Genomic DNA, 23,143 nt, shown 5'->3' on the forward strand with positions numbered 1-23,143 from the left:
TGCACCTAAAATCTATGCACTTTAATTCATGCATGCATATTTTTGAAAAAAATAAAAATCAATATATATGTTATCTTTTATACTGATATGTTAAAAACGTAGAGGAAAATATGTTAACCAAGCTGTTAACAGTGGTTCTCTCTATGGTGGTAGATGAACTTTTTGCTTATCCATAGTTCCAAGTGTTTCTAGAAATTTACATATGATCTTTTCGTAATTTAAAAAATTTGAATAAAATATGCTGTATGTTTGATATATTGAAACTGAATAGGTTCTGAAAGTCATCAGAATGAGAATGAAGTTCATTATTCTCTTTGTCAAGCTCAAATATGTCTCCTTGATGGCTTCATTTTTAACTTCTCCTCCAGATGAATTTAAAGGAGAATCTGGGATTCTGCTGGTTATTGAAATTATGAACATTTCCAAGTTTTCCTACTGGAGTCCACTGAGCCTCCAAAGTAATTCTACTCCTCTTCTTGTCCTAATTACCTAAATATTTCTGGTTATGGAGAAAGTCCATTTTAGTAAGAAGATCTCCTAGGCAATTCATTCAAGAGCTACATTCCTTGTATCTGGACTGATTGCTACTGGATGTTTTCACCATTTGGAAGCTGAGGAGAAAGGCTGATCACGTGACTTTCTCTTTCAGGATGACATCATCACTGTGATCAGCAGAGTGGATGAGAACTGGGCAGAAGGAAAGTTAGGAGACAAAGTGGGCATTTTCCCTATCTTGTTTGTGGAGGTATGTGAGTCCTTTTCTTTACCCAGAAATACCTGACAGAAATTCCTGTTTGACAGAGGCTTGTTTCAGATCTAACCCAAGACTTAAGAAAAGACACCACACATTTGTAATCCCGATACACCTGGTCAGTGCTTCCTACCTGTTCACATTCTACTCATTTTATAAAGCTCAGCTTTATAACCCACACTGATCCATAATGTTTCAGCAACCAAAGGATGGAGGTGTGGCTCAAGTGGCAGAGCACCTGCCTAACAAGTTCAAGGCCCTGAATTCAAAAGTATGGCCCAAACCAAACAAAATATCCAACACCTAGCAGAACACTTTTTTATTTCTTCTCTGAACATTTTATCATGTTTATTTTACTTCATAAGCTAGCTAACAAATAAGAACTTTATTTAAAACTAAATAAAAATTTACCTAGCAAGTATATAAATCTGGGTGAAGCCAGGCACCAATGGCTCATAATCCTAGCTACTCAGGAGGCTGAGATCTGAGGATCTTTGGTTCAAAGCCAGCCCAGGCAGAAAAGTCTGTGAAACTCTTATGTCCAATTAACCACCAGAAAACCAGAAATGGTGCAGTGGCTCAAGTGGTAGAGAGCTTGCCTTGAGCTAAAGAGCTGAGGGACAGCGCCCAGGCTCAGAGTTCTAAATAAAAAAAATAAAAATCAATCAATGAATCAATCTGGGTTGAATCACCAGCAAAAGAAATGTAGTCAAACAAAAAAAAAAATAGGTTAACAAGTAAATTAAAAAAAAAAAACCTTGAAAGTTGTCAGAGAAACTTTAGAACCCAACTGGATATAGTCATACATGCCTATAGTCTCATTTACTTTGTTAGGATAATCATTGTTCAAGGATAGCCTGGGGAAAATGTTATCTATCAAGACCCCTCTCAATTATCAAGGCAGGCAAGGTGATTCAGACCTAGAATTACAGCTGCTCATGAATTTCAGGCCAATCAGGGTCTATCTCAAGAACAAAACTCAAATAAAATATTTGGGCACATGGCTCCAGTTGTAGAGTGTTTGCCTAGCATGCATCAGGCCTTGGTTTCAATCACCAGTACTTTAGGTGATGATGATGTGGAGGAGGAGGAAAAGAGGAGGAGGAGGCTACAGGGAGGAAGATGGAGGAGGAGAAGGACAGCATTCAATATGATCTGTTCTAAATATATAGTCAGTCACTCACGTAATTTTTCATTGAGTGCCTCCTACATTAGGTCCTGTGCTGAGTTCTAGAGATGGGAGATCGTGACTGAAAATTTCCACACCACGGATCAAGGCATGTGTATCAGAACTGAGTCCTTCTTGAGTACTTCTTGTCCCCTGTCCTACATTTCTGTGATTTCCTATAGTCTCTTTGGAAATGTCCTTTGTTTTCTATCTCTTAATCTAAGCCATTCACATCTAATTGAGGCATGCAGTAACTAAAGATACAAGATGGTTTGGGCTCTCTGAGACCGTGGATTCAGATATTTAAGTAATTACTAATGTGGTGAATGACGCAGAGTTAAGTACAGAGAATCATTAGAGGGTGATGGTGTGCTGCTTACCTTAATGGGGCTCAGCAGATGACACTTAAGCCAAGGTCAGACATGACTAGAGTTAAACAGGTGAGAGGAGGAAGTTGCATTTCAGAGCAGAGGCAGCATGTTTAGGAACCTTGCAGGAGGAGCAGATGCAGTGTGCAAGAGCCAAAAGAACTCCCCACAAAAGGGCTAGAAATAGCTTGAGGGGAATGCAGCTGCCGAACACCCAGAAGGCCCTGCATTTCAGAGTAGGATCTCACTTTATGTCGGAGTCCAATCTAGGGTTAGCCTGGGCTGTGATCCTTTTACTTGGGCATGATAGGCACAAGCCACTGGGCTTGAGCTTCTTCTATAGCTGGGATTAAAGGCACAACCCACTGCCCCAAGCCGTTGGTTCAGATGGGGCCTCCCAAACTTTTAAGCCCAGGCTGGCCTCAAATCTCAGCCTCTGATTTCCACTTCCCAATTCATTTTGATTACAAGGCTTCAGCTACCAACCCTCCCTCTCCTCTGTTTCATGTAACCCAGGCTAGCTTTGAACTCACTACGTAACCCATGCTGGCCTCAATTGTTTTGTTCCTGCTGCTTGGATCTCCTTGGTTCTGGAATTACAGGCGTGCATCACCACATCTGGCTCAGATGGAAAAAAATACTCTAAAAAAGGAAAAGAAAACAACAACAAGAGTAGTCACTTAATGCATGGCTCAATTAGACATTAGTGGCTAAGAGTAAGAGATAGAAAACAAAGAACATTTCCAAAACTTCCATAGGACATTGAAAGAGTGGAGGACAGGGGAGAAGAAGGACACCCCCCGTACTGGTACACATGCCGAGATCGGTAGTGTGGCAATTTTCTTCTGGGTCAGAAATCAGATGCAATTAGCACCTCATTGGATGCCTAGGAAAAGTGAGAATTTTTGCCTGGCCTCCTACTTTATTTAGAAGTCTTTCTCACAGCTCTGGGGAAACAACACCACTGATTTTATTACCCATTTCTGAAACTCTTTTTAACCAAAACTTCTAATTTAATGATTATTCATTCGGATACTCTTTCTACCACTTTACCTTCAAAATTAGTGATTAAAGCACCCTCCAAATTATCATCCAACTAGCCATTGCTTCATTTGTTCTCCTAATTGCTAGGAGTGGGAAAAGATAATCAAGTGCTTGCTCTAATCTGGGAGCCTGCTTTTCAAAAATTACTTGATATCTAAATTGAGCTTTTTCGAACAGTACTTAAATTTTGACTCCAGTAATTCTATTAAGACTAGGACTTGCTGAAAACTCATTAAGCCTTGAATTGCCAGAGCCATGCGAAGCTCCAAGAAGAAAGGCTTTCTTTCTTTTTATTCTACATTCATTCTCTTATTTATTCATTTTTTATTATCTTTAAGTAGTTGTACAAAGGGGTTTCAATCCAACATATCCATTTATGTGAACAATGCATCCTGATGAATGTCACCCAAGAATGGCTTTCTTATAAAGGAGATAGGGTCTTTTTTCATAAACAGAATTTGACCTGTCAATGTATCATTTGATTTCTTAAATTGCACCTGCATAAGAGGTAGCGAAACAAACATCAAGTTTCTGACTGTTCTGGTCAAGATTGTTCCCTCAGGGCTGCTTGAGATCCATGAAGCTCAAGGATTTTGCTTCAAGAGACCTGCAGGCCTCTTCCCCGCTGATCAATATTCACACTGGAAGGACAATCAGACGGGCTCAGAGGCCCTCTGTTAGTGTCCTTGCCAGAAAGGCCCTGATAGTGGGACTCATAGGGCCAGACCAAATAGGTCAAAGCAGAAAAAAATGACCTTATTTCATTATAGCTGTGAATGTCTATGAAACACATTATGCGTTAAATTCAGAGTGTATCATACTGAGAGCCCATGACTCATGCCTGTAATCCTAGCTACTCAGGAAGCTGAGGTCTGAGGATCATGGTTCGAAGCCAGTCCAGGCAGGAAAGTCTGTGAAATGCATATTTCCAGTTAACCACAAAAGGCCAGAAATGGAGCTGTGGCTCAAGTGGTAGAGCACCAGCCGTGGGATAAAAAGCTAGCACCTAGGCTTTGAGTTCAAGCCCCAGTACTGGCACACACAAAGAAACAGAAAAGCATGTGTTGCTCTCTTAAAGAGACAAGTGTTCTAGAGGAACATAGGGCACTGTTGTCAGTCCAGGTAGAAATCAGAACCCACCTGAAAACTTCCAATATCTTCCTCATTGGTCTCCCTATTTCTCCTGGCACTTCTGATTAATGACCACAATGAACTCTTTTTTTTTTTAAATAGTTCATTTTTAAAATTATTTTATTTTGTTGTAAAGGTGTTGTACAGAGTTACAGTTACATCAGTAAGGTGCATTTCTTGTCAAATATTGTTACCCATTCCTTCATTTCACAATGAGCTCAATTTATATACAAAGAAGAAAATGTGTGTGTGTGTGTGTACATGATGTGTGTGTGTGTATAGATGAGGGGAGGGGGGTAATAATTCAGTTCTCTGAGTTTCGATAAGTGTGTCCAGTTGTATAAGCACATTCCATTAAGATACAGACTAGTTCCAACCCCAGCATTCCAAATCCCCCATGATTCACCTCTGTTGCTAGTTCTTCCCTGGCCCTCAGTACCTGACAACAGCTAATCTATTCCCTGTCCCTATGGCTTTCCTTTTCCTAGAATATCCTAAAATGGGATCATACCTGATGGAACTTCTTTAACGTTCATAGTTAAACAGCAATGAATCCAGATGGTTTTGTGTATCAGTAATTGCATTGCTGACCAGCATCCCATTGCATGGATGGACCACAGATATTGTACCTTTTTAATAGTAGAAAGACATTCGGGGTTATTTTCTATTGTTGACAACTATATAGAACACTGAGATTTACTTGGGAAACTGAGGTGGAAGGATCATGAACTTAGGGCCAGCCTGGGCAATTAATGAGAGTCTCAAAGAAAAAAGAAAAAGGAAAGCATTTGCATAGCAGTGAGTGAGCCTAAGTTTTTATTTCTCTTGAGTAATTACCTAAGAGTGGGATTGCTGGGTCAGATGCTAAGTATGTGTTTAACTCTAAGAAACCGCCAAATTGTAACATGAGCTTTTCAAAGCGTAAATCAGATCCTGTCACTCCACATAAATCTGGCCAGAGGCTTCCTATTACACTGAAAATAAAAATAAAACCTCCTAGGCCCTGTATGATCTGGTCCTTGGCACATTCTCTGTCCCTCCCTCCCTCCCTCCCTCCCTCTCTCTCTCTCTCTCTCTCTCTCTCTCTCTCTCTCTCTCTCTCTCTCTCTCTCTCTCTCTCTCTCTCTCTCTCTCTCTCTCTCTCTCTCCTTCCCTCCCTCCCTCTCTTTTTATTTCTCTCTCTCTGATGCCTCCTCTCTTACTACCTTTTGCTAATCTGTTCTGACGCATCCTTCTCTATTTCTTTCTTCCCTCTTTTTCTCAAACAGAATAGCTCATTCCCTAAGACTTTTCCTGTAGTTTATAATCGTCCCGCTTGCCATTTTCACAGGGCCAGCTCCTTATTATCTGTTTTCTCTATTTAAATGTCACCTTCTCAGAGGGTCTTCCTGGACCTTCCAACCTAAAATAGCCACTTCCTCCCACCTATCATGTTAGAGCACCCATCACTATCTGATACTTTGTTTAGTTTGCCTGCTAGCTCTGTCATTTATATCATTCCTTCGGGGCCTCAACTTTCTTGTCTCTAAAGTAGAACTTAATGACACCCATTTCCTGCTTGATGAGTTTTTCCCAAGAAGAAAGACTAGATCTTCTTTAAAATATTTTTATCTCACCTATTTTAATCCTTTGCACATCGGCATTTAAAATGTTTTTAAGTGGGAATATTTCTTCCTAACTACAATAGTTGAATTTTTAGAGGAAGATGGGGTTTGGGGAGAACAACTGATGACAATTATAATAGTGGAAATGTAAGTAATCATCCTGAAATCTAAGACTTGGTTTGTATGAGCTTTTGTTTTGCCAGTGTACTTTAGATTTTAGAAAAAGAACCACAGGGGCCATTATTGGGCCAAGCTAGTAAAAATTAATTAAATAAATAAACAAATAAAACAGACCATAATACGGCACTGGCGTGGAGCCAGCTAGTTCTACACTAAAAGTGTTAGGAATTTTGGTATACTGGTAACTCTACAAACAGAGCTACCCTTTATCTCCCTTTTATTACTAGCATACTACTAACTAAAAGGCATAAACAAGGGAGAAAGAAAAGAAGAAAGTATTTAAAAGATAAAAGGAAAGACACTGTAGCAAAAAGATTCAGCCTCCTGAGTGTATTGGCATTCTGTCTCAAGCCTAAAGTATGTATTTATGTCTCATACCTAATGTATAACTTGAAGTTGATAAAAAAAGGTTTTTTTGTTTTTTGTTTGTTTGTTTGTTTGTTTTGGGTCCGGTTGTGGGCCTGAACTCTGGGCCTGGGCGCTGTCCCTCAGCTCTTCAGTTCAAGGCTAGCGCTCTACCACTTGAGCCACAGTGCCACTTCCAGCTTTTTTTTCTGCTTATGTGGTGCTGAGGAATCAAACCCAGGGCCTCATGCATGCAAGGCAAGCGCTCTACCACTGAGCCACCTTCCCAGCCCCAAAAGGAAGTTTTTTTATGCCCACCAGGGAGTGGCCATCTGCAGCAGTGACTAAAGAAAGTGGCATGTGATCTGGCTTCTGGCTGGCCTGGACAAGAACTTAGCTGCTGGCTTGATACCAGCCAGTGTAACTTCTCATGGGAATTTCTGTCTTTTCAGCCCAACCTTACTGCAAGACACCTATTAGAGAAGAACAAAGGGCATCCGTCATCCCGCATGAAAAACCTCTCTCTGGTATCTTCATCTCCCAGAGACAAAACCACCGCTACAGCCAGCCTCCGTAGAGGCCCAGGCTCCAGAAGGAAGGGGGCCGGCCAGTTCTCTATCACTACTGCTTTGAACACGCTCAACCGGATGGTCCATTCTCCTTCGGGGCACCACGTGGCAGAGATCAGCACTCCAGTCCTCATCAGCTCCAGCAACCCCTCTGTGACCACCCAGCACACGGAGAAGGCAAACCTCCCAGCCAGCTCTACTGGGCAGGTAAGGCTACATCCCTGGGTTACAGGAGGCAAGAAACCTGCCCCACAGCCCCCCAAATATTTCAATGTTGGTATTTTCATCCTTGCTATGAAGTAAACAGTGCTTTGCTCTGCAAACATATGCACTAATGTCACATGTATTGTCTATGGGAACTGGATATGTCTTTTCATTTCATTGGTTTTCTTGTCCTGTACTGTGTCATGACATAATTCCTGTCATTTAGACAGCTTCTCTTCCTGAAGACCATGACATCCATTTTCCAGAGCGGGTTTTTTCATCACCATTCAAGGCTAACTTACCCATACTTGAGCAATGTCTGTCTGAGGTGTCACACCGAAGGAAAGCAAGTGGAATCAGGCTATTCTCAGAACTGACTGCATAAGTTGGGAGGCCCAATTCCAAATGAAAATGCAAACCCCTTGCTCAAAAATGATTAACATTTCAAGAAGGCAACAGTAAAAAGCCATCTGGCAAAGCAAGAAAGCAAGCGATGGCCCTGAGTGACAATTCCCACACCTATGAAGCCAGCCCAGGTATCCTCCTATGGAGAACCTAATGAGCTAATGTACCTAAGTACTTAGCACACTGATGCATAGCAAAGCATAGTTCTCAGGAAGCATCAGCTCTTAATGCTACTTTTATGATTAACCCTGGTCACTGAGTTGCCATCTGAAGAGAGATGAGCTAAAGTGTGTTACGGCCATCTAGAATCTGAAGTCCTTCTAACAGCATGTGGCTATTCAGGCTGAAGGGCACTTTAAAAGAAGGAGTGGAGGTATGAGTTAAAGTAATTAAGAAGGACTATGTGTTGAGTGTTTAGCTGAAAATACTCTTTGTAACTATGCAGGTGGCAACTTGAAAGGACAAACTTCAACTTGCTCTCATGTATTTTTTTAATGAAGCTGTAAATCTTGTTTTTAAACATGAATTTCTACCTTGGGTTTAAATGGCTTAATTGAACTCTAATCCCTTTTTAACAAGACAAGGAAGAAGGAGAGAGTCAAGGGCTCTTCAAAGACCTGTGTGCTGGTCTGAAAGGAAAACAATCTCCCACTACAACACTTGATGTTTTATTGTACTGTCCAGCTGCCTAAGAGGTTGGCTGCTCCTATAATCCTGCCCACCTGAATACCATCACACACAATCACATACACATGTACACATACATACACACATATATACATACACATACATACACATGCACACATACACACCCATGTTGTCTATTACACTATCCTAGCAATAATAACTTCCTACTCACACTTTCCAAATATTTTTTACAAGTACATACATGCATTGTGCCCAAAGTTGTTCTCGTAACACACACACACACACACACACACACACACACACACACACACACACACACACACACACTTTAAAAATAGGGCTTCGATGTAAAGCCAAAGAATCACTTAAGTTTTCAAAGGCATTCTGGATTTAGATACTTAGATATATAAAAGTACAACCCACACTCTGTAATAAGCTAGCTCACTCAGCTGTGAGTGGGCTTCCCACAAAGGCCTTTTCATTTGTATTCCTGTTCATTTACCACACCTACAGAGAGGACAGATCAGAGGGAAGAACCTTAGAAGGATTTAAAGCAATGTAACACCATCTTAACCTTTCTGAGTTTGCACAGAGTGAGAATGCTGAAGGAGGCATCCACATGGCCTGTTCTCAGTACCTCTGGGAAGCACTGGCAGGTTCTAGATGGTTGAGAATATCTCTATGTTTGTCTAGGGCTGTCAGAACAGACTCACATACCACATGGAGAGGCTAACAAAAGGAACAGAAAGTTGAGCAAATGACAAGTCCTCCTGCTTCTTTTTTTCCCCTCTAATACTCTTGGGAGCTGCGGTTTGGTCTAGCTCCTCGAGTTCACACACAGTGGAAACAGCTGCTACCTCACATGGTGTCTGAACCCCAGGAGGTGCTCAATAGGTCAAGGAATCAAGACATTTGACTTAAATATCTGGGCAGGTGGAGACATGCACTTAGGAAAGACTGAAGGAAGAATTAAGTTCCTATAGAAACATCCAGATCAGAATAATTCTTTCAACTTGTAAATTTCATTGAATGTACAACATGCTAATAACCATAGTGAGTGTCAGGTGTTCAGCTACCAAATTAAGGCAGAAACAATAATAATAATGTTAGAGATAGATAGATAGATAGATAGATAGATAGATAGATAGATAGATAGAGCTCTAGTCTCCTATGTTCTGACTTCATTCCCAATATGTGGTAGGAGCTCTAGGGGAAAGGCACCTTACCACAAGGTTAACAGTTACATTTTCCTTCTGTAAAGCCACAAAAGAAAAATGATTTGGTAAAATTCACGTAGTCAGTAAAGAGTCTGCATTGATGTTATTAACTGTCTAATTCTTAATTCTCACTGAACAACACCTTATACAAATGTGACTTATACTAGAAGTCTCCAGACTTTGTCTCATCCTGGTTGTCTTGTTTCTCACTCTTTTGTTACTTTAAGGCTTTCTAGCATCTCTCCTGTTATGCCTCTCGGTAAAGAAAGGTATCGTATGTCTTTGGCACCTGAAGAAGGCTTTCCCTCACTACTTTAAGAACTACCAACCGAGAATAAATGCTCCTAATAGATGGTGCTGCAGACACCAAGATTAAGTTGCTGTTATTAAGATGTTCACAGTCTGAGATATTAAAAAAATAAAAATAAAATATTTAACAATACAAATTTTTAAAGAACTATTGTGGAGTTGGGACCCCACACTCTGACTTGGGTGATAGATACAGAGACTCCAAAATTAATAAGACAAAATGATAGACTGACAAAATGTTGGAAAGGGATCTCCCTTTTAATGTCCCACAGTCCTTCAGGGAGGTCTTAGATTGGTGCTAGTCAAACTAATCACCTGCTGTGAGGAAAAGAGAAAAGCAGCTGACCCAGAGCAGCCTATAGCCCCATTTCTAAATGGAAGAATGTTTTTATTGTGTTAATAGGTGACAGCTTTCCAGATATTACAAGTGATATTACAGAGATATATGAAAAAAATTAAATACTTTGTTTAAAGTGTTTTTCACATTTGCTGGGCATCGGTGGCTCACACCTGTCATCCTAGCTATTCAGGAGGCTGAGATCTGAGGATCATGTTCAAAGCCAGCCTGGGCAGGAAAGTCCATGAGACTCTTATCTCCAATAAACCACCAGGAAACTGGAAGTGGCGCTGTGGCTCAAGTGGTAGGGCACTTGCCTTGAGCTGAGAGCTGAGGGTCAGCACCCAGGCTCAGAGTTCAAGCCCCATGACTGATGAAAAAAAAACAAAAAAACTTTTTCTCACATTTAAAGAACAAGGAATGTGGATATGTTGAAACACTGATGTAGTTCAGAAAACATGGATCTCAAACAAACACATGAATAACCAGAGTAACATGTAATCAGGAATTACTAAAGACATCTGTTTCCTGTTGGGAATACTGGAATATTTGAATATTAGTTCTTTTGTAGCTAAAGAGTAAAAGGCCCCCCCAAAAAATTCCCTTAAGATGTTAGCATATTTAGTTGTTAGCAACTAGATAAAGGGAGATTAGAGAATAAGAAACTATATTTTAACTTCAGGTGTTATCCAAGTATATACAAATTATAAACTGAAATATTGTAGTTTCAGAGGATAACTCAAACAGTGTAATTCTTTTTTTTGGGGGGGGGTCTGGTCATGGGGCCTGAACTCTGGGCCTGGGCGCTGTCCCTCAGCTCTTCAGCTCAAGGCTAGCGCTCTACCACTTGAGCCACAGCGCCACTTCCGGCTTTTTTCTTTTTGCTTATGTGGTGCTGAGGAATCAAACCCAGGGCCTCAGGCATGCAAGGCAAGCGCTCTACTACTGAGCCACCTTCCCAGCCCCTTAAACAGTGTAATTCTTTAGAAAAGTAAAATAATAGTTCATCAAAATAAATATCAGGAGATAGGTATTTGAAAGAGGTGGGTGAGGTCGAGGGTAGAGGGGGTTAAGAGTAGTGGGCAGAATGTAGTAAAAAATTCAGTGCATATCCTACAAAATTAAGAAAAGTGAGGGAAGGGGTGGATTGGGAGAGATGGAGAGAATATTGAAAGGGGTGATGTTGATCAAGATGTATTGTATTCATAAACTGCTTTGTTGAATGGTAACTCCACTGTATAACTACTTAAAGATCATAAATATACACATATATATATATATATGTGTGTGTCTACATATATATGTATATATATATGAAGTTTTTAAAGGAACTATACTTTTAAAATCAATTCTGAAGTCATCTCAGTTAAATAGCCCCATTCCCTCCTGTGGTAGAAACAAATCTAAGATTGTCACTCAGTCTTTTATTATTATTATTATTATCCTTAACTAGTTGTACAGAGAAGTTTCAATTTAACATGTTTGTGAGTACAATGAATCTTGATCAATGTCACCCTTTCGTCTCTCCCAATTCCATGTGTCCCCTCAAGGCACCTAGTTTGCATTTTCACATATGTACATTGAGTATGATGACTGCATTCACCCATCTTCCTCTCTCCATTCATCTGCCCTCCTTCCCCTTGACCTCACCCTCCTTGACAATGCATATTCCAACTTCCTGATATTCATGTTGTTAACCTGTAAGTTAGTTGTTCAAAGGAGTTACACCATTGGAGTCCTTCCCTGCATAGACCTTACTTCAGCCAATATGTTTCTGTGTCTATGCATATGAAGCAGTATACATTTACATATATATTTATAATTTAGATCTGACTTTCACATATGAGAGAAAACATGCATCCTTTGTCTCTCTACACCTGAGTTATTTCCCTTAACACAGTTTTTTCAGGTCTATCCATTTCCTGCCTATATCCCTCGTCTCTTTTTGTTTGGTTGGTTGGCTTGGTTTTTGTTTTGCAAAAAGCCTAGGGCTTGCTTAAATTCAGGGCCTGGGTGCTGGACACTGTTGCTGAGCATTTTTGCTTAATGTTAGCACTGTACCACTTGAGCCACAGCTCTACTTCTGGCTTTTTTTAAAATAGTAGTTTAGTGAAGATAAGAGTCTCATAGACTTTCCTGCCCAGGCTGGCATCAAACCATGATCCTCAGATCTCAGCCTCCTGAGTAACTAGGATTATAGGTGTGAGCCTGGCTTCCTTCATGTCTTAAATCCATGGTTGCTACCTGCTCATGAGGAAAAGCCAGAGCAAGACATTTCATTTTCCTGTTGTCTGAACATCTACCTCTGGGTAGACTCTTAAGAAGTAGCTTCAGCTATGGACTGAAAATGACTACAGTTGAAAAGAATTCAGGATAGACCTGAAGAGGCTGCATAGGCTCTATCTATGGCGGGTATGGGTGGAGGAGGTCAGGCAGGTGACTTGGCTTTGAATGTAGCTGGCTTGGAGGGAGTCCTGAACGTTGTTTCATGGTGCACTGAGAATGCACACCTCCGAAAGAGAAAGCCCACCACAAGAGATACAGACTAGAGAAGTCCTTGAGCAGTGCAGAGGAATCACATGTACAAGGCACCCTTTCCCCGTGATTTTTAGCCTGGCTTGGTTCAGTGTGTGGAGCCTCTTGCTCCCCACGCCCCACCATACACAGAAAAAATGAGTCATCCTTAATTTCCTATAACTGTGCTTCTCAACAAACCCTGCCCCTTCAACATATTTTCTTCATCCCTACCTTTCCCATCCCTCATCCCCAGCCTCTCCTCAGTCCCTGTCAGAGAAGAAGAGCCTGCTATACAACCAAATAATAATATTATTACTATTATTAATAATAAGAATAATAAAACTCTCTTTTCTTTCATCCTATATGATCCTATACAGTTAGGTATATGTGTATATACGTATATGTGTGCATGTATATGTGTAGGTAATCAGAAAGCCCATTTTGCCATCAAAACAGCCTTTGCTTCTGTCCATTCCATGTCCCTCTTAGTTTGATCCTCATCTCTTATGGAGACAACTGTTCTGGCTCCTCAGGGCTATGCTCAATCACTGCGCCCCACCCTCCCAGGACCTCCCACACCCTCCATCATTCCAACCATAGTCTCCAATAATGATTTCTTGAAATCCAAATCCTTTCCCCAAATCACCAGTGGCTTCCAACAGCCTTATACACAGCTGTACCTCCTGAATATCGAGAAGCCAAGATCTTTAAGTGATAATTTCCAGACATTATCAGTAGTGTATACTCAGAACTCTTCCGAGTAGGCATTGATAGGTCTATTTTAACAAACAGGGAAAATTTGAGACAGAAAGATTTGGTTACTTTCCCAGAGACTCAAATCTAGAAACAGAGCCAGGATTTCAGGGCAGACCCATGCTCTCTCCCCTAAAAGAGTTCTTAATATAGCATTCTAGACCATACACAACCTGGTTACAGCCCACCTTCCAGCACCCGAGCTCCACACGCATTCACACATATATGCATGCACATGTATGCACACACACGCACAAAAATTACAGTGATCTTCTCAATATTCCTAAACACAGCATATCTAAGACTGCCTCATTGCTTTTTACCTTTGTTCCCAACAATGCCTACATTATTCTGGGCAGTGAGTAGATTTTTGTTGAATAAAGAAATGCTATTTGCTCTGGAATTTATTTTTGGCACATTCCCCTATTGTAATTATACCCATAGTCTGAGTCCTGAATGCATACTATTTCCTGAAGGAAGGTCTTGCCATTCTACTTCGGCAGAACTAATGTCTCTCTCCTGTGTTCCCAGCACTTTTTAATATTTGTGTTACAACCAATATATGTTAGAACATATAAAATATCCTCTTTGTGCTATATACCCTGCATATATCTCTTATTGCCCTGCTCACTGGATTGAAAACCTCTTCAGAACAATAATGCTTGCTTTATTCATTTCTATTGTTGTCGAACTCAACCAACATCTTTTTCGTTTCTGATTCTCCCCCCCCCCCTCCAAAAAAAAAACAACAGAAACTAAGAAGAGAAAAAAACAAGTCATAGCTGCTCACCAATGGCTCACACCTGTAATCCTAGTACTCAAGAAGCTAAGGATTGAGGTTCAAGGCCAGCCCAAGCAGAAAAGATTAGGGTACCCCTTCTTGACCAAGAGCGGGGCATGAGGACACACACAGTACCCTAGCTACAAGAAGAAGAGCCATGGCCCAAGTGTGCACATGCGCAGGAAGCAAGATCCTATCTCAAAAAATAACTAGTGTAAAAAAAAATGCAGGCGGTGGAACTTTGTTGAAAGAGCATCTGTCTTGCAAGCATTAGGCCTTAAGAGCAAACCCTAGTACTTCTAAATAAATAAACAAATAAGCAAATGGCAACTTGGTATAAATAATGCAGTTTCCTCCCTATCTTCTTCCCATGCCAACGTGGCATGGTAAGTCCAGACATCTTCCCTCAGCTCCTGGGAAGATGAATTATCATGTACCTCTGGCATTCTGAAATTTACAAACCTAAGTCATTTTAACTCCCTATTTGGAATATTCTGACAGTGTTGTGTCTGTAAGTTTGAACTATTATTAGTTCAGACATTCTTTGGGTGGTCCCTTTATTTCTGTCTTCCATTGGGATTTGCTAGCCCAACTTAATAGAGCACCTAAAGAGATAGTCTTTTTTTTTTTCCAGTCATGGGTCTTGAACTCCTGGCCTGGGCTCTTCAGCTCATACCACTTGAGCCACAACACCACTTCCAGTTTTCTGGTGGTTAATCAGAGATATGAGTCTCATGGACATTCTGCCCTGGCTGGCTTTGAACTGCGATCTCCAGATCTCAACCTCCTTTGTAGCTAAGATTATAGGCGTGAGCCACCAGCGACCGGCAAGAGATGGTCTTTACTTAGTATTAAGATAATTTTTTTCCTTTTGGATACCCTCTCAGTATAAACTCATGTTTCAGAATTCTTAGCTAGTCCTCTCCCCGAGATAATTTGCAGAGATAAATGAACCCTGTGTGGATATTCTGATACTGATATGGAACTTCTTTCATTTCGCAATTCTCACTCAACAAATCCTTCCTCACCAATGATATTTTCAGAGTACTAGAACTGAGTAGTCTCACACATAGTAGAAAAAGGGAAGGCTCTGTTAAATGGATGGTTCTCCCCTCAAACCACACATGATTATCTGTCCCAAATTTGCCTTCAATGGGGTCTCAAAAGTATTTGAAATGTGTTTGTTCAGGTTTCAATAATATGCCCTTTGGATGGAGATAGATCTTCAAACTACTCTTGTAAAGTCTCAGTTAATGCCTTAGCAGGGATATCCTGGCAAGCATCAGAAAGCAACTCAAGAGTGAAACAGCCCTGTCTGCCTCTGCTTTGCTAGAGCCCCTGCGTAGGACCTGTTGTGAGCCACCTAGAAATCAGTTTGGTATGGAAAAACAAATCATGCTGGCCTTGGCTCCCAGGTACCTCTTTCTCCTCTTTGGATAAACCAGTAACCACTCTGGACTTAAGTTTCCCGTCAACTATTGTGATGATGCCTTCTGCACAGGGTTGCTGGGAAAATCAACAGATAGGCAGTGGCTATGGAAAGAGTTTGACTACCACTTTCACACTTTTACTATTGTTACATTCTAAATTTCTATATATTCGCCTGCTCCCCAATGGCGTTGCTTTAAAACAAGGCTGTGACATCATATCATTTGATTCATAAACATTTCAATGTCTGTTTCTTAAAAACTATTTTAACATGAGGCTGGGGGTGTGGCTCAAGTTATAGAATGCTTGCCTAGCAAGCAAGGAGACCTGAGTTCAAACCTCAATACCACCATTTCTTATATAACACCATCATACCTTTATCAAAATTTCTAGATGAACAAAAATTTTCTATATTTGTCTTATGATTTGTTGAAATAAAATCTAAATGAGGGAGACACTAAGTATTATCTGGGACTTGAACTCAGTGCCTCGTGCTCTTCCTTATCTTTATTGCTTAAGGCTGGCACTCTACCACTTGAGCCATAGCTCCCACACCTTCAGTTTTGGCTTTTTCTGGTTAGAGAAAAGAATCTTGGGTTTGTCTGCCCAGACTGGCTTTGAAATGAATCCTTAAATCTCAGCCTTTGATGAGGAATCAGTACACAGCTCTGTTTTTTAAATTTATTTTTCTATTTTCTTTTTCCTTTTTATCTGTTCTTGGTTTTGAACTTGTGGCCTTGTGCTTGGTAAGCAGATGTTCTACCACTTGAACCATAAACCCATCCCAGGTTGATATATTTCTTAACTTTTTTTTATTCGGTACATTAATTACCCCCTTGTCCCTAGCAATGTCCATTTGTCTTGATGAATGCTCCACATTTTACATACTGCCCTTGCATCCCTAAAGTGTTGTTTAGCATGTTTTTTCCTCCACTTATTTCCTGGGAACTGGTAGTTAGATCTAGTGCTTTGATCTGCTTCAGGTTTAATTACTTGGATAAGAATACTTCCTACTACTAAAAACTTCTTTTTTGTTTTTAAGTGTAAAATTCCATGACTTTAATTTTTATTGGCATACATTAATTGTACAAAGAAATCTGTGATATTAACACACATGTATGTAATGTACTTAGATCAAATTAATGCCATGTATATTAGTCTTTTTATTTATTTATTTATTTTGCCAGTCCTGAGCCTTGAACTCTGGGTCTAAGCTCATTTTGCCCGAGGCTAGCACTCTACCATCTGAGCTACAGTGCCACTTCCAGCTTTTTCTGTGATTAATTGGAGATAAGAGTCTCACAGACTTTCCTGCCTGGGCTGATTTTGAAGCTCAGTCCTCAGATCTCAGCTTCTTGAGTAGCTAGTAACAAGTAGTAGTATATTAGTCTTTTTTTAGCCTTCTTCCTCCCTCTTTTTTTAAGGTTTTAGTGGGTTTTGTTGTGCTATTTTATACATAACTATAATGTGCTTTGATCATATTTACCCCATCACCCTCTCCTTTCTCCCTCTCACTGATTCTCCTCCCAAACAGTCCTCCTTTTAAAGTCATATCATATTATTTACATTATTATTTTTAGTTCTATATTTTACATATGAGTGAAACTATGAAATACGGTCTCTCTTGAGCTTGGCTTATCTCACTCAATATGATCATCGTCAGTTCCATCCATTTTCCTACAAATGAAATAATTTCATGTTTATGGATAAATGATGTTCCATTATGTATATATTATGGGTATTTTTTGTCTTTCCATCATTTTTACGGCACCTAAGCTAATTTTCTTGAGCAACTTCCATACTTATGTTCACAGTGCCTGAACTAATTTACATTTCCATCAGCGGTAGATAAATGTTCCTTTGTGTCCAGGTCTTGATCATTGCCATTCTCACTGAGGTGAGATAAATATCATTTTTTTATATCTAGGTATCATTTTTATTTGTATTCTCTTCATGGCTAAGGATGTTAAACATTTCTTCATGTATTTATTACCCATTTGTACTTCTTTTGAAAACTGTTCAATCCATTCATTAATGGATTATTTTTTATTAATTTTAGCTCTATTATTTGGAAAATTAATCTTTCTTCTAATGAATAGCTAGCAAAAATTTTCTCTCATTTTGTATGCTGACTCTTAATTCTGGTAATTATTTCCTTTGCTATGCAGAAACCTTTAAATCTGTTAATTATTGTTCTTATTTTCTGAGCAATTGAGTTCTGTTCAGGAAGTTGCTGCCTGTCCCTACATTCCTCTGTGTTCCTGTGATGGTTTCAAAAGCTTTAGATCTTACATTAAGACCTCTGATCTCTTTTGAATTGTATTATCTGTCTTTTGGATTATGGGTGCCCTATTGTTGACTTGTAAAGTATTCTAGATAAAGTCCTTTATCATACATATGACTTGCAGAAATTTCTCCAGTCTGTGTGCTCTCTTGGTGTTCTTTTAAACATTAACATTTTTGTTTATGGCGGTGTCTAATTGATTAGTTTTTCCTTCATTATATAAGTTTTAGTTGTCATATCTAAGAAACCACAGCCTAATCTATTTTCAAAGATTTTTTTTTACTACTGGGAGCCAGGTACAGTGGTTCATGCCTGTAATCCTAGCTACTCAAGAGGCAGAAATCAGGAAGTTTGCATTTTGAAGTCAGCCCAGAAAAAGTTCACAAGACCCAGCTAAAAACGTTAGGTGTGGTAGTACATACCAATTACACTGAAAGTGTAACTAAGAGGAATGATTGCAGTCTTAAGTGGTCTGGGCAAAAAAAAAAAAAAAAAATCAAGACCCTATTGGGAAAAATAACAAAACCAAATAGAGCTAAAAGTGTGGCCTCAGGGCCTAGCAAGCATAAGGCCCTGAATTCAAACCATAATGAGCAAGAGAAAGAGAGGAAGAAGGAGGGAGGGAGGGAGAAAGAGAGGGAGGGAGCACAATGGTTCATGCCTGTAGTTCAGCTGATTGGGAAGCAGAGCTTCTGCATTGAGGCCAAGCAAAACGTTACCAAACCATCTCATTATAGTTTTAGCTTCTACATTTAGATTTATGATCCAGCTAGAGTTAATACTTGTCAGGTTAGGGAGCCATACGCATTATTTTGCATGTAGATATCCAAGCTGCCCCAATACACTGTGTAGAAATGTCTAGTACTTCTCCACTTTGTTATCCTGACACCTGTTAAGGATTAAGTACATATTATAACACCTCAGGAGGTTCCAAATGCCTGATTGCTTCTCTTTGCTTATTAATTTTTATTCAAACTGAACTCTACTTAGCCTGTACAAAGTTTCCGATCAACCTTTCACCTAATGAGCTGAACATCATTTCATGCTAGATGGTGAAATGAGGACATTTCAAATCAGTCACCACTTGAACTTACTTCAATCGGCACTGCTTCTATATGCTGAATGCTGCTTTCTGTGAGCTCAGTATGTGCAAGATGCTACACAGTAAGCTTTTTTAAATTTTTTCAATGTGTGCCCATACTTGGGCCCTGGGCACTGTCTCTTAGCATTATCGTTCAAGACTGACATTCTACCATTTGAGCCACAGATCTACTTCTGGTTTCTTTTGGATAAAAGAATCTCTCAGAGTTTCCTACCTAGGACAGCTGTGAACTGTGATCCTCAGATCTTAGCCTCCTGAGTAGCTAGGATTCAGGCATGAGCCACAGTGTCTGGCTAGTGAGCTTTCTTTAAGTTATTTCACTGACATCCCACTCTTACACATCATATACATCCTACACATACACTATATGTTGAGGAAGCTAACTCTCTTCCCCTTCTCGTCAGTCCCTCCTTCCCTCATTTGTGCCTGAATATCTCTGTAGCTCAAAGACAGGACTCATTACTCATACCGCCCTGCCTGGCATGTTTGCCATAACTGAGCTGCTAACCCTTTTTCCACTGGTTGCTGCCAGCTGGACTGATCTTCCCCTGCCTGCCTGTGCCAGTCTCCCTGTTTACATCCTTATCACTGCCCTCGGGCTGGCCTCCATGTCCTAGCTTCTTTGCCACATGCTCACTCCCTTATCCTTCCTGAGGTTTGGCTTCCATTCCTGGGCCAAGAACAGGAGAAAGAAAAGGCCTGGGTTTGTCCAGCTTAGAGAATGAATGGCTTCAAAGTTGATGTGTGGTTAAGCGACGATTTTATTTTTCCAAATGTAGGTTTCCCTACGAGTTGTATGCTCCTGTGTTCTGAAAAGAAAAGGCATGTAAGTGAAATCATACAGGAATGGGGAAATGCAATGAGAAATCTCTCCTATCACAGACTAATAGAAACTGAATGTAGGAAAGGCTGGAGGCGTTTTTGTCGTCGGCTGTTATTATTGTTGTGCTTTGGTTTGGTTCTCTCTTTCTTCTGTGCAGAAAGGAAGCTAAAGTATAAATAGAATGACTTTGAGTCAAGCAAAGCAAAGCTGCTGCTGCTGCGTTTTCTTCTTCTTCTTCTTCTTCTTCTTCTTCTTCTTCTTCTTCTTCTTCTTCTTCTTCTTCTTCTTCTTCTTCTTCTTCTTCTTCTTCTTCTTCTCCTCCTCCTCCTCCTCCTCCTCCTCCTCCTCCTCCTCCTCCTTCTCCTGCTCCTGCTCCTCCTCCTCCTCCTCCTCCTCCTCCTCCTCCTCCTCCTCCTCCTCCTCCTCCTCCTCCTCCTCCTCCTCCTTCTCCTCCTTTTGTTTCTCTTCCTCTTTCTCCTTCTCCTTCTTCTCTTTCTCCTCCTTCTTCATGCTGGTTCTAGAGCTTGAACTCAGGGCATGGGCTCTATCTATTTCTTAGCTTTTGTGCTCAAGGCTGGTGCTCTACCACTTGAGCCACAGCTCTACTTCCAAAAGCTTCATGTGGAGGCTTTGGCAAATAACTAAATGGCATTGAAATAAGTCCTGCTCCCACTGACCTCCTTTGTCTCCATCTACAAAATAGGCTGTGTCGTTCCATGCAGAGTCTTTGCAAGGACCAGCAATAATTTAACAACCATAGCTTTAATGTTCCTGAGAGTTCCCTCTGATTTTAAGGGAAGGAGACAAATGTCTTCTCAAAATCTAGATGAGTCTTCCATTCAGAGTTGCCAAGGAAGTACTTTTTCCTGAACAGAGTCAAGTCTTCTTGGACCCAAATAAACTAATCGCTATAGAAAACTGACTGAAAGATCTTAAAATACCCCATCTCCTGCCTTATCCTGGAGCTGAAGTCACAGGTGGCAATGAGCAATGTCTGTGCTAATGATAAACACAAGAGGAAATGTGGGTGGGCACATCACCAGTTAAGCCTCAGAGATTCCCATCCCCCCCCCCACATCTACCTCCCACCCTCGTGGCTCTAATGTTCTGCCTGGCCTGTCTGAGTCACCATTTTCTCATTTGCTAATAGCAATGACAGAATTGACCTAGCAGAGTATTATGTGGCTTAATTAGTTAACAGCACCCTCTGAAGACAGATAATAGGAGAAGAACTGCTCCTCTTGTTGAATTAATAATGTTCTTGTAGGAATTCTTCCTCTCTTCGGCTCAAGCACATATTCACCTGACTGACCTGGCTTTCCTTTTCTGGCTACTCCAAAGTTATCTTATCATCCCAGAAGGTGTCAGGCACGGTCCTTCCCTGAGACAAAAAGCTTTTCAGATTATGGTCTTTAGGGTCATCAAGATCTGGGAACAGACTCACTGTGTCTTACTGAACAAGATATTTAATTTCTCAGAGCCTCAGTTTTTTAAATTTGTGACAGTGATGATGACAATGAAGTGACTGGGCAGATAAAATAAGGCCATGCTCATACATGAGAAAACGGCCAGGTCAATAGTGACGACTGGCCCAGTAAAGGTGCACTAAATCACTATTATTGATTGGGTCAATTCAGGAAGCTATAACTATCCCTCAGTCCCATGGCACACTTGCTGAAGTGGAGGCTCCAGACACCCACTTCTGAGGATGCTAGAGCCTGCCCTGGAGATCCAGGCTTCCAACAGCTCCTTTGCTTTCCCAATAAGCAAGGCAGGTTCCAGATGTCGAGAAGGAGTGTGGCTTTTGACCAGTATCCAGGGGGCCCCTAGGGAAATTTCACTTAGTTCAGATCCTCAGCTCTAATCTTTTGGGAAGCCACATGAGGAAAGCCACAAATGAATGGCGGTAAAAAGAATTGGGACAAAGGAGACCAGGATGTAGACTGAGCCCAAGCCAGCTCTATGCAAATGTCTTCTAGCTCTTCCCATAAGCCCTATCTTCACCTGCCAAGTGTCCTGAGCCCCATAGTGGTTCCTGGTTTCCAAAGCTCCTCCAAGTGCATCATATGGAAAGGATGGAACAAACACCATGCACAGAGGACACAGGAAACAAGACAGACCTGGTCACTGCACAAGGAACGTCCAAGTTAGCAAGGGAGACATATACTAAGAAAAGATTGAATTACTGTTACAAGATTCCAAGTGTGCAAAACACCATATGGTGGAGGGATGTGGAATTAAGGAAATCTGTGGTGAGAGGACCACCTAGAGTTCAGGGATGGCCTGAAGAAATGGGCTTCATCAGGGAGGGAGAGCTAGAGGTGAACAGACGTCAGCCAGGTGGAAATAGAAGGCAAGCAGAGTTGTGCAGTATCTCTCCTTAGCCCCAGCGCCCATTCCCTTTGCATTAGAGTCATCTCAAGTTGTGCCAGGCCTCTCATTGCAGAACAAAATGCAGAACTTCCATCCTCAGCCCTGCTGAACTCCCTGCAGTCCTGCGGGGGGAAAGGAGAGGGTTCCTCTCTGGTTTCTGGTGACTAAGCAGGTTTAGTAATTAACCTTGCTTGCTTCTTTGATTCAGCATTTCTGCAAGGAGAGGTTACACTTTACATCATTGTTTTGCCCAATTAATCCAGACAGGCAAGCCACTAAGGAGACCCAGCCCTGCCTGGGTGAAAAGAGGGCAAGGCCCAGCCTGTATCTCAGATGATTTAACCCAGACTCTTTAGCTCTGAAGCCTAGAGCACTTGAAAAAAAAAACAGGCAAAGCAAAACTAAATGAAAGGTCAACAAAAAAGAAATCAGTGTGGTAGCAGTGACTGGGGGCAAGGAAGATGGCTTAGGGACTGATAGGCTGGACATGGTAGAGAAATCTCAGCCAGCCCAGTGCCTCCATCTCCAAAGACGCCACTTTTATCAAATAAAAATAAGGAAGCTAGTTGGGTGCCAGTACCTCACACCTGTCATCCTAGCTACTCAGGAAGGTTAGATCTGGAATATGGTAGTCAAAGCTAGTCTGGACAGAAATGTCTTCAAGACTTCATCTTTAAAAAAAAATAGTAAAAAGCTGGGCTGGAGGTATGGCTCAAGTGGTAGAGTGCCAACTGAGCAAGCAAGCCAAGCAAGTTCACAGTCCTGAATTCAAATTGCAGTAGCTAAAATTAATTATTATAAT

At 40.9% G+C, this 23,143-nt stretch overlaps 1 protein-coding gene across 2 annotated transcripts in view; it reads left to right on the forward strand.

Moving 5' to 3' along the window:
- The window catches only part of Sh3rf2 (SH3 domain containing ring finger 2), a 136,114-nt gene that overhangs the window by 64,586 nt on the left and 48,385 nt on the right, over positions 1 to 23,143 (forward strand). For both annotated transcript variants that reach the window (XM_070036303.1, XM_070036304.1), the window contains exons 4-5: positions 650 to 745; positions 7,044 to 7,367. In XM_070036303.1, the coding sequence (XP_069892404.1) occupies positions 650 to 745; positions 7,044 to 7,367 (420 nt within the window). The remainder of the gene's footprint in view (positions 1 to 649; positions 746 to 7,043; positions 7,368 to 23,143) is intronic.

This window comes from Dipodomys merriami, unplaced genomic scaffold (assembly GCF_024711535.1).
Source record: "Dipodomys merriami isolate MVZ:Mamm:240054 unplaced genomic scaffold, mDipMer1.0.p SCAF_27, whole genome shotgun sequence".
In the NCBI taxonomy this organism is placed as follows: Eukaryota; Metazoa; Chordata; class Mammalia; order Rodentia; family Heteromyidae; genus Dipodomys; species Dipodomys merriami.